This window comes from Rhinichthys klamathensis, unplaced genomic scaffold, assembly GCF_029890125.1.
Source record: "Rhinichthys klamathensis goyatoka isolate OS25496 unplaced genomic scaffold, OSU_Roscu_1.1 h1tg000350l_1, whole genome shotgun sequence".
Taxonomy (NCBI): Eukaryota; Metazoa; Chordata; class Actinopteri; order Cypriniformes; family Leuciscidae; genus Rhinichthys; species Rhinichthys klamathensis.
In genome coordinates, this window is record NW_026606862.1 from 1,188,633 (window position 1) to 1,201,099 (window position 12,467).

The following is a 12,467-nucleotide window of genomic DNA, read 5'->3' on the forward strand; positions in this document are numbered from 1 at the left end:
GTGCCAACAAATGATGAGTCACCTGCCGCCAGAACGATCACAGCGTGCTAACCCATTTGAATATACCACACTTGACCTCTTTGGCCCCTTTGAGATCAAGGATGCTGTCAAGAAAAGAACAGGAAAGAAAGTTTGGGGCCTAGTATTCTGCTGTATGGCATCAAGAGCAGTTCATGTGGATCTAGTTGACGATCAATCATCTGAAAGCTTTCTCCAAACTTACTTTCGCTTTGTAGCAATGAGAGGCAATCCCAGAAAATTGTGGTCAGATAGGGGTACCAATTTTATTGGAGCTAAACCTGCCCTACAAGACTTGCACGGGTACTTGGAGACTTTACAGGAAGTAGCCATAGAGGACAAAGCCGCCAAGAATGGGACAGTGTGGGCATGGAACTTTCATCCGGCTGACGCACCACATCGTAATGGGGCTGTGGAAGCTGCAGTTAAACTTGTTAAAAGAGCCCTCACTAGCCTTGGAGGCATAACAAACTCACTCACTTGGGGTGAGCTCCAAACACTTTTCTTCCAGGCAGCTAACCTCACAAATGAAAGGCCGATTGACGCTAGAGCACAAGAACAAGAGGACTCTGTAGAGTATTTGACCCCCAATGATTTGCTTCTCGGGAGGACAAGACAAAGTGGAGATACAAGAGGAATTGACTTGTGTATTCATCCCTGGCGCCGTCTCAGGTCCATCCAGATAGGTGTGGATATGTTCTGGAAGAAGTGGAGCGAACTCGCCGGACCTAACTTATTCATCAGACCAAAGTGGCACCGGACCCAAAAGAACGTAGAAATTGGTGACATTGTTTGGATTGCTGATCAAAACGCATTACGAGGGCAATTCCGGCTTGGACGGATCCAGGCCGTGTACCCTGATAAGAAAGGACTTGTGAGAGATGCTGATGTTAAGGCATGTGCAGGCCTTCCTGCCTCCCAAGTAAGTGGGCAACTTAAGAGGATCCCTCAGCAGCCGACATCAGTCATCCTACGGAGAGATGTGAGGAGACTGGTAGTCCTCATTCCTGTGGGAGACCAATGACTCTTAGAACTTTGTTTCTTTACCATTATTTGAACTACCTTTCAAGGGAATGGGCCAACCCCCGACAGAATACTATATATCTGTCAGTGGAGGTTAACAGAGACAATAATGGTTTTATAAAAAAAAAAAAAAAAAAATTATGTCACCCCTATGCTTGGAATCACATGATTACGCGGTCAAGTGGGAGGTGTTGCGCTCACTACAGCACGGGTGTTTGGTAGAGAACGCAGGTTAATAGGTGGGAGGTTCACCTTCCTGATTGAAGGAGGGACTAGTTAAGCATTGAAACGCAAATCAGTGAGATCTTAAAACGGTGTGATATCATGAGCTTGAGATATACGCAGAATCAAGAGTTTGTTTGCATGTTGTCTCGTCGGGAGAGACGCGCCACCGGTAAGCTGCTGTTTAATAATGAAACGCTTATTGAGATGCGGGGGAAAGTTTGCCTGTCTGTTTGTGTAACTACTGACAACCGCGGCATATGCGCGCAGTTTGTGTGTAGATGAATGTTGGTAAATGTTGCTGTGGGAACACTGAGAACCTCGTTTGCACTCAATGTTTAATGTTGTCGTATTGATAGTATTCGCGGTAGAACTTAAGGAAATGTTTGGATTTGGAGCGTTTCACTTTCATATGAGATACTTCCTGGTTTGCGATGCCGGATGGGAAATGTAGTTTGTTGTCTTGCGTTTATAATGAGTTACTATGCTAAAGCGCCACTACATAAACTACACTCACTAGATTCACGTCGGGCCAAGCACTGAGAATTTCTCTTTGATTTAGAGCGATTGGTTTAATTGAATATTGGTGTATTGTGTGAAGCTGTTGCATTTCTGTGCTTAATGTTTATAGTCATTTAGATTAATTGCTAAATTATACTATAGTATTTATTGAGAATGTTGATATATTATTACGAAATATTTATTAGAATTAATGTTTATTAATATTTTATATTGTTCAGAATTTATAGTATGATATGTAAGTGTTATTAATATTGTCATTTACACTGTCTTTTTATGTCTATAGGTTTATAACCTCTTTGTTTGTGGACAAATCAACTATATGTGGAAATAATAAATCCAAGTAAACAAAACCACAATTGAGTTATGCAACGTGTTCTCTCCTGACGCCCCGTTCGGTGGGGAAATTCTTGAAACAGCTGGAGCGTAAGAGGGAGTTTGAGCAGCGGAAGGAGCTTCGCTCGCTGAGTCCCAGAGGCGGGATCACGTCAGGCCATGATGGAGAGAGTCCCTGAGCAGCAGAAGGCCATTGCTCATGTCCTGGCCTCTGACAAGAACTCCCGGATGCTGAAGCTGGATGCTCTCCACAGAAAAAGATGATGCTAGAAAGCTACTTTAAAACTGCTGAACAAGCCTTGCCACCTAACAACCAGGAACTAAGTGTAGCTTGTGAGCTGCAGACTTACTTACAGTCATGCAACCTGGATAGTGAGGATAACCCACTAAAATGGTGGAAGGAAAATGAAAAGGCCCAAGGCTTTCAAAAGTGGCAAAGAAATACTTGTGCATACCAGCCACAAGTTCTCCTTCAGAGAGAGCTTTAGTGCCGGGGAATGTCCTAGGTCCTCCCTAAAGCCAGATCATGTTGACAGACTTGTGTTTCTAGCCAAGAACCTGTAACATGTATGCACAAATACTTACGTGTAAGCCTATCGTAGGATAGGAAAAAAAACTGAATAATTAGTTTTTCACATACGAGTTTTATTCTAATTTATTTTATTTCCATTTGGCATGTAAAAGAGGCCCACATTTTCACAGTTAAACATTTTCATCAGAAGTTTCAATACAGTGACTTGCAGGATTTATGTTCTGTTTATAATGTGTTTTCTGTAAAAAGCAAGTGAAATAAAAAACTAACAGTGATCAAATCGTGATTTTTTTTTTTTTCATTTTGTGCAAAATAATCATGATTATCAATTTTCTTGTTATTGTGGAGCCCTATTCTAAAGGGTAAAGTAAATCCTTCTTTCAATAAGATGAAATGAAAGATGAAATTGCCAGCAGCGAATTAAATTTCAGGGTGGCCCCCTAGACCCGCCCCTAGACCTGCCCCTGGCTCCTCCTCTTCCCACACATTCCCACCAATCCTTCTCATTATAAACTCCGCCTACAAGTGGAACCCAGAGCAATCCAGATAAACTCGGGGAAAAGTCTTAGAAGCAAGAGTGTGTAGAAGGATTCTAGATGTTTATCTGAGGAGGAAGAGAGCCAGTGCCTCCTTAAACAACTGGATGAGAAATGAGGCAAACACTAAGAAATATGACAATTATAACTGCATAAATGATTGGCTTTTCTAAGTGCCTGTACAGTGACCCCAGCGCCTCTCATTCCTCTGAGTGCATTGTGGGTAATAGAGAAGGAGGGATCGGAGGCACTGCGCTATGATTGGATGTTCACGCGATAAGTCCCGCCTCTTGCTTTCGTGCGCGTTCTGAATGAATAAATAATAGTGTAAATGGGAAGTTCATAAAAGTAAAAAGTCATCTGCTGTGTGACGTTGAGATTACAGGTAGATCTGTGTGTCTGTGACCATCAGTGTTTCTGAGCGACTGATGAGCCCAACATAAAGAACAGACTAACATACAAACTTGTATTGATTGTTGATTTCTCAATGGTGTAAGAAATGTTAATTTATCTAACATTAAGTTTAACTGTAACTTGAATGTACAATAAAAACATCCAGAAGATGTAGCTGTAAACGAGCTGTACATACCGAGGTTTAAGTTTAACCGTGACGTAAGATGGCTGCTGTGGTTAAACCAGGTGAAAGTAAACACGACTGCTTCTGCAATAGCATACATCAAGGTTATCGCTCACAGAAACGATCACGCAAACACGGTTGGAGCACTTGAGATGGATCGACCCAAACACTGATGTTAATTCAGTTTAAGTTCAGTCAGAAGAGAGAATGGAGTCACACAGACCTCACATTTAGGCTGAGATGCCAACTGATCACTGGTCATTATATAAACATCTATCTGGCTTAATTAGTTAACTCTGCAAAATAATCTCTCCAGACTTCAAGTTAAGTCACCTTTATTTATATAGCGCTTTTTACAATACAGATTGTTTCAAAGCAGCTTTACAGTGATAACAGGAAAATATATGATCTGGATATGGCCTGGATCCGGCTGACTACATCATGTGTTGTGGTCATGTCTAGATGCAGGTCCTCCATCTGATCTGGATACGGCCCGGATCCGGCTGACTACAGTTAACGACTAGCGTAGATGCCTTTCTTATGATGTAACGAGTACATCAGGTGTTATAGGAAGCTTTATACTTATACACTGTAAAAGTACTATGTGACGTGTGAAAACCTGTATGCGACCTTTACTAAACGTACGTGTGTGTGTGTGTGTGTCTCCCCCAGCTCTTGCAGAATGGAGCTGTCCTCAGAATCTCTCTGTTCAGAGTCTCAACACACAGTATGTTCTGCGCTGGGACTGGGATGACGATCAGCAGAGCGCCATCAACGAACCGCTCACCTTCACTGCACAGTATCTCTCGTAAGAACACCATATTTCTGCTTTCATACATAACATCATATTTATTCAGGTTATTGAGCCAATCTAATTACATTTAACAAAAGCAGAAATACCACAGGTTGTAATAGATTCTTGTAAGAGATTTGATTTAATATTTTTATATATTGATGTTATTTTCTTCCAAATTTCTCATTATTGTTATCTGTGCAGATTTTTTTTAACTTATTTTTCTAAAGCAGAAATGAAAATCTGCATAAATTAAAGGCAGTACAACAAATACTACATTAATGTGTAATGTAGAATTATTTTGAAGAACATGAAGAAGCCTTCTGTCCAGGGTCAGTGACTGCTGTACTTCACGTGATGAATCGAGTCACTCATGTGGTCTTTCCTCCAACAGGGCGGTTAATTCCCGTAAGGCGCCTCATAAGCAGAACTGGAGTACCGTGTGTGCAGATGTTCTGGAGCGGCACTGTGATTTCACTGATGCTGGACTGAGATACCTGGGCATAAATCTCCTGCGTGTGCGGGCCAACACAGCAGAGCAGTTCTCCAACTGGACTAGCATTAACTTCTGCCCAGATAAAGAGGGTGATTAAACTGGTCTGTTGTAATCTGGCCTCGGCTCTTGATTCTGCAGTGTGACCAAAGCTCTGTCCTTCTCCTCTCTAGCTGATCTAGGTCCTCCGTCCAGTGTGAAGCTGACCTCTGTTAAAGGAGATCTGGAGATCAACATCGCTGACCCTCTAAGCAGCACCAACGAGTCCATGAAGACGCTGGCTGAAAACATGTCTTACCTCATCCACTACTGGAAGCGGCCCCAAGGCTATCAGGTATCTGTGTGCTAATGACCAGCAGTTGCACTCCATAGATCAGCGGTCCTCAACTCTGTCCTCTGAGGGCCCCTCTCCTGCAGAGTTCAACCCTGATCAAACACAACTGCCTGGGGACCTCTAGTGTCCTGCAGAGATCAGCCCTGATCAAACACACCTGCCTGGGGTTCTCTAGTGTCCTGCAGAGATCAGCCCTGATCAAACACACCTGCCTGGGGTTCTCTAGTGTCCTGCAGAGATCAGCCCTGATCAAACACACCTGCCTGGGGTTCTCTAGTGTCCTGCAGAGATCAGCCCTGATCAAACACACCTGCCTGGGGATCTCTAGTGTCCTGCAGAGTTCAGCCCTGATCAAACACACCTGCCTGGGGACTTCTAGTGTCCTGCAGAGATCAGCCCAGATCAAACACACCTGCCTGGGGATCTCTAGTGTCCTGCAGAGTTCAGCCCAGATCAAACACACCTGCCTGGGGATCTCTAGTGTCCTGCAGAGATCAGCCCAGATCAAACACACCTGCCTGGGGATCTCTAGTGTCCTGCAGAGATCAGCCCTGATCAAACACACCTGCCTGGGGACTTCTAGTGTCCTGCAGAGATCAGCCCTGATCAAACACACCTGCCTGGGGTTCACTAGTGGTCCTGCAGAGATCAGCCCTGATCAAACACACCTATCTGGGGATCTCTAGTGTCCTGCAGAGATCAGCCCTGATCAAACACACCTGCCTTGGTTTCTCTAGTGTCCTGCAGAGATCAGCCCTGATCAAACACACCTGCCTGGGGACCTCTAGTGTCCTGCAGAGATCAGCCCAGATCAAACACACCTGCCTGGGGATCTCTAGTGTCCTGCAGAGATCAGCCCTGATCAAACACACCTGCCTGGGGATCTCTAGTGTCCTGCAGAGTTCAGCCCTGACCAAACACACCTGCCTGGGGATCTCTAGTGTCCTTCAGGGATCAGCCCTGATCAAACACAACTGCCTGGGGTTCTCTAGTGTCCTGCAGAGTTCAGCCCTGATCAAACACACCTGCCTGGGGATCTCTAGTGTCCTGCAGAGTTCAGCCCTGATCAAACACACCTATCTGGGGTTCTCTAGTGTCCTGCAGAGTTCAGCCCTGATTAAACACACCTGCCTGGGGATCTCTAGTGTCCTGCAGGGATCAGCCCTGATCAAACACAACTGCCAGGGGTTCTCTAGTGTCCTGCAGAGTTCAGCCCTGATCAAACACACCTGCCTGGGGATCTCTAGTGTCCTGCAGAGTTCAGCCCTGATCAAACACACCTATCTGGGGTTCTCTAGTGTCCTGCAGAGTTCAGCCCTGATCAAACACACCTATCTGGGGACCTCTAGTGTCCTACAGAGATCAGCCCTGATCAAACACACCTGCCTGGGGACCTCTAGTGTCCTGCAGAGATCAGCCCTGATCAAACACACCTGCCTGGGGACCTCAAGTGTCCTGCAGAGATCAGTCCTGATCAAACACACCTGCCTGGGGTTCTCTAGTGTCCTGCAGAGATCAGCCCTGATAAAACACACCTGCCTGGGGTTTTCTAGTGTCCTGCAGAGATCAGCCCTGATCAAACACACCTGCCTGGGGACCTCTAGTGTCCTGCAGAGATCAGCCCAGATCAAACACACCTGCCTGGGGATCTCTAGTGTCCTGCAGAGTTCAGCCCTGATCAAACACACCTGCCTGGGGATCTCTAGTGTCCTGCAGAGATCAGCCCTGATCAAACACACCTATCTGGGGTTCTCTAGTGTCCTGCAGAGTTCAGCCCTGATCAAACACACCTAACTGGGGTTCTCTAGTGTCCTGCAGAGTTCAGCCCTGATCAAACACACCTATCTGGGGATCTCTAGTGTCCTGCAGAGATCAGCCCTGATCAAACACACCTGCCTGGGGATCTCTAGTGTCCTGCAAAGATCAGCCCTGATCAAACACACCTGCCTGGGGACCTCTAGTGTCCTGCAGAGACCAGCCCTGATCAAACACACCTATCTGGGGTTCTCTGGTGTCCTGCAGAGATCAGCCCTGATCAAACACACCTGCCTGGGGTTCTCTGGTGTCCTGCAGAGATCAGCCCTGATCAAACACACCTGCCTGGGGTTCTCTAGTGTCCTGCAGAGATCAGCCCTGAACAAACACACCTGCCTGGGGACCTCTAGTGTCCTGCAGAGATCAGTCCTGATCAAACACACCTGCCTGGGGTTCTCTAGTGTCCTGCAGAGATCAGCCCTGATCAAACACTCCTGCCTGGGGTTCTCTAGTGTCCTGCAGAGATCAGTCCTGATCAAACACACCTGCCTGGGGTTCTCTAGTGTCCTGCAGAGATCAGCCCTGATCAAACACACCTATCTGGGGTTTTCTAGTGTCCTGCAGAGATCAGCCCTGATCAAACACACCTGCCTGGGGTTTTCTAGTGTCCTGCAGAGATCAGCCCTGATCAAACACACCTGCCTGGGGTTTTCTAGTGTCCTGCAGAGATCAGTCCTGATCAAACTCACCTGTCCTTCCTTTTTCCAAACTATGCAAAAGCAGCAGCCCTTCCCGTGTGGTGAAGAGATGAGTCCCACCTATAACGCCCATCTAGTAATATATTTACAAAAAGACAGACAGCTATTGTAAAGTAATTTAATTGTTTATGCAAGCTAACTAACAAAAACACCAAGAACATAAAATGTTTAATTTCACAATCTATAGCTTTGATTACATAATATGAAACATAGAAGTTATAATACATTAATGGTCATTATAAAGTAGTTCAAACAACTTAAATAAAGTATAATAAAGTGATTTGGTCAGATTTGTAACCAGGCACCAAAACGATTACCCATAAAACGTGCTTTGAACCAATCGGATTGCTTGGTCCCTACGCTGGGACTTGTCTCCTCTCCACACCGGCGCACTCAGTGTCCGAATTCACTCACTTATTTCATTCACTCCTTCAGTGGACTATATTAGTGGAGTAATGTGGGGAATAGTGAATGAGGGTATAGGGGCGATTTTCAACACAGCATAGTAGTCCTGAAGACCTTGATTTGCTGGTTCAGGTTTGAGCAGGGCTGAACTCTGCAGGACAGAGTGTCTGAAAGTGGCATTGAGTGTGGCCTAGTAGAATCCCTGATGTCAGCATCATTTCTGAGACTGAAGGAATACAGAAGTCCTTTTAATAGCATGATGACCACGTCCTTTAGAAAGATGTTGGTTTCTAATCTCTATCCAGATTAGATTTTTATCCATATTCTTCTCTCTTAAAGTACTTTAGAATTATTTCCAAACACACTGAGGTCCAGAAGCCTGAATATCTGGATGTCACTGGATTTTTGGACCATTAATCCACCAATAACAATGATAATAAAGGTACTGCTGAGTGAAGTATAGCATTCCCGCTATAGCTAACCCATTCCCTCTCCTCTTGTGCCTGTGCAGAAGGCTGAAGTATTGAAGACGAAGAATAATGTGGTGATGCTGTCTGAGCTGGACCGATGGACGTGGTACTGTGTGAGAGTTCAGAGTCGCTATGACATCTACAACAAGACAAGTGTCTTCAGTGACACACACTGCATACGCACTGAAGGTCAGCAGATCCATCACACACACACACACACACTCTCACGCACATGCAGAGTTCAGTTTGCTTTCCAGTGAAATCAACAAGAGTCATATATGGTTGTTAATAACTCTTCATGTCTGATCACAGATTTCATGTGTCATTTATGAGTCATGTGTCATGGTAACCTCATGCTTCAATAAAAGTTTAATGAACAACCCACACTCAAATGTTGTATGTTTCTTAAACATACAGCCATAGAAGTGAAAACTAAATATTGTCATGTAGCTTATCAGGAGAGTTTACAAAACTCATCCACAACAAGGAAAGTCAGCAGGATTTTACCAGCTATTTTTTTTATCCTTGAGTTTACAACTATCAACCCTTTTGAAAATTAAGAATGATATACAAATATGTTCTAGAGAGCAAGAAAATTTAGATAACTGGTATGTTAGCCTTTGTAAATTGATTAAAGAAGAAATAGTTTGAGATCAGAGCTGGAGACAACTATAACTTTACAAGCCATTAATTAGGAAACCTTATTGGAACAAAGAGTGGCAAAGAGTGGCAATCTATGTGTAAAGCCGAAAATATGTTTCTGAACTGCTCAAATAATTATATAGAAAAGAAGAAACTATTAGAAACCTTTAAGAATAGTCAGAATAGGTTTGATAAAAGCTACAGATTCTACAAAAGACGTTATCAAATAGGACCGGTATTATACTTGAAGAGAAACCAAACGTCTGACCCTAAGAGATTTTGGGCAGAAATTAATAAATTGGGGCCAAGGCGTAGTTGGAAAATCCCAATGGAAGTGCTGGGGTATGATGGTAATTTAATGACTGAGCTGTCTGATTTCCATTACACGAGAGTATATGTTAAAAACTTCATGCTGATTTGTACTCTGCTTTCGCCAAGATAAGCACCAACTAAGACGTAGCTTTACAGTAACCTATGCTTCTCCATCCATTTACGCTTCTTTCCAAATGGTGATGTGAATATCCTTCTGTCTGGTGTTAATAGCTGCAATGTATTTTGCGCGTCAGCGCACACAACGGCTGCAACCACAGTGCGGTCCCCCCATAACAACCCTCTGGATTGAGCAGAGTAGGGGACATCTCTAGGGTCTTCAAGTGGGCACCTTCCATCCTCAGTGTTTCGTCGACTAGCCCACGACACCTCAAGAGGGCTCGACAGTGACTCTGGCGTCCCCCCCCCCCCCCCCCCGTCCCCCCCCCCCCCCGTCCCCTACTCAACTCAGCCCAGCTTACTGACCTTTACCTCCCTCCTGCTGCTGAGGTTGCTCCTTCCTCGTAGTTCACATGTGACCAAACCACAATCTCTCACAATCTCTCCGCAACCCGACCATACGCGCCAACCCGTTTGACTAAGGCTGTCGAGCCCCACTGCGGACGTTAAAGCGGTCAGTGGCAACGGTTCCGTATGGCATACTACCACAAAATCTATCCACCAATCCTCATTCACGCAAAATACACAGGAACGTAATTACTGTAAAAACTATGCAAACTATACAAATAAACCAATAGACTCTTCAAGTTTTTCAAGAATTCTTTGAAACAGTAGCGTGGTGGCCTGCACACAGCCAGCCAGAATCTTTCCGTCTCAACCTCAACCACAACCGTCTCTTGCTGCTCCTTTCTGCTGCTTCAGATAAGTTCTTTACTGTGCGACGCAACTCTTGGCCACTGAATCCGACGTCTTTGAGGAACCGGGTTGTGGAGTGTGCCACAAAACCTCGACAACCCACTTCCACTGGATAAACCTGGACTCTCCATCCTCGCTGTTCTGCTTCAGTGGCCAGCTGAGCATACTGCAGTTTCTTCCTCTCATATGCCTCATCTACAGCATCCTCCCATGGCACTGTTAACTCTATCAGTTGAACAATGCGTGCTGATCCAGACCACAAAACAATATCTGGTCGTAGGTTAGTGGTGGCAATCTCAGGTGGAAAAATAAGCCGTTGATCATGATCAGCCAGCATTTTCCAGTCCCTAGCAGCTTCCAGTTGTCCTCAGCGAGAATTGGTTTTAACACCTTTTCTTGGTGGTTGGTCGCCTGGGCGGAGGAATAATGTCTTCTGCGTGTAATGTTTTGCTAGAACAGGCGGCAACGTATTGGTCATGTTACGCTTGTCTTCCAATGCTAAAGCCGAACATCGGAGTACTTGGTCATGGCGCCAAGTAAACTGACCTTGGCTAAGAGCCACCTTACATCTTGTCAAAATGTGCCTTAATGTGGCAGGTGATCAACACAAAGGACAAGAGGGATCCTCTCCTACCCAGAGGTTTAGGTTCTGCGGTGATGGGAGAACATCATATGTTGACCTGATAAGGAAACTGATCCTACTCTCTTCCATTGACCAAAGGTCTTGCCAGCCCATCTTGCGTTGTTCCACACTCTCCCATCTCATCCACTCTCCCTGCTTGGCCTGGGAAATGGCCTTTATACACCTCATCCTCTCCTACTGCTTTCGCACCTCGTTGACTACCAGCTTCCTCCTTTGAGCTGGGCCTGCCTTGTGCCATTTAGGAGGAGCTAAACTGAGCCCAAAACCCCCTCTTCCATGCTGTACCTGTCCCACGATATCCCCAATTTGAAGGTCAGCCTTTGCCTCTACTACAGATTTCTTTGCTGACCACTTTCTACCAGTTTTTAACACAGGGGCTGCCTCCCTTACACATTTGTCGCGTGACTCTACTAAGGTCATTTCCAGTCTGACCTTTGCACACTTAAACTCCTCGGTTAAAGCAGAGACTGGCAGCTGCAATATTCCTTTACTATAAAGTCCCACTCTGCTGAGGCAGCGTGGAACTCCCAACCATTTCCTGATATATTAACTTATTAACGCTTCCAGCTTATCCACTGTTTTCAAAGAAACCTCGTACACAGTCAGTGGCCACAGCAACCTCGGCAGTTGACCAAACTGAAAGCACCAGAGTTTTAGTTTGCCTGGTAGAGCACAGCTGTTTATGCTCTTCAACCCTTCCACTGCTTGTCGTCTAACTTCTCCCACTCGAACTGTGTCCTTTAGATCCCCATCGTACCATCTCCCAAGACTCTTCACTGGCTTCTCAGAAACTGTTGGTATTGCCTCACCATTAATGAAGAATGTTTTATCTACCACCTTGCCTTTAACTATCGAGATGCTCCTTGATTTAGAGGGCTCAAATTGCATTTGTGCCCATTCAATGTTATCGGTTATAAGTATAAGTATTCTACTGTATGCGGATGCCATAGTTTTACTGTCACCCTCTGAAGATAATATGCAGCGGATGCTCTCCTATATTGATGACTGGTGTAATAAATGGAGACTGTTTATCAATAGAAAGAAATTTTAGAAAACCTTTAACTGCTCGCTGCATCTATGAGTTTTGAATTGGGTCACACAAGCTGAACTTTGCAGACTCATATAAATTTCTAGGTTTCTATATTGATGAACATATGAATTTCAGAAAAGGTGTTAAGGTTCTGGCTGATTCAGCACGTAGAGCTTTGGGAGGAATTATTGGTAAA

General features: G+C 44.9%; 1 protein-coding gene across 1 annotated transcript in view; it reads left to right on the forward strand.

Annotated features, from left to right (window-relative positions):
• Nucleotides 1-3,803: 3,803 nt before the first annotated feature.
• The window catches only part of LOC130068972 (interferon alpha/beta receptor 1a-like), a gene marked incomplete at its 3' end in the record, with an annotated part of 42,107 nt that continues 33,443 nt past the window's right edge, over nt 3,804-12,467 (forward strand). Inside the window, exons 1-5 of the mRNA XM_056232630.1 lie at nt 3,804-3,900; nt 4,436-4,571; nt 4,951-5,141; nt 5,223-5,383; nt 8,813-8,960. Coding sequence (XP_056088605.1) covers nt 3,804-3,900; nt 4,436-4,571; nt 4,951-5,141; nt 5,223-5,383; nt 8,813-8,960 — 733 coding nt within the window. The remainder of the gene's footprint in view (nt 3,901-4,435; nt 4,572-4,950; nt 5,142-5,222; nt 5,384-8,812; nt 8,961-12,467) is intronic.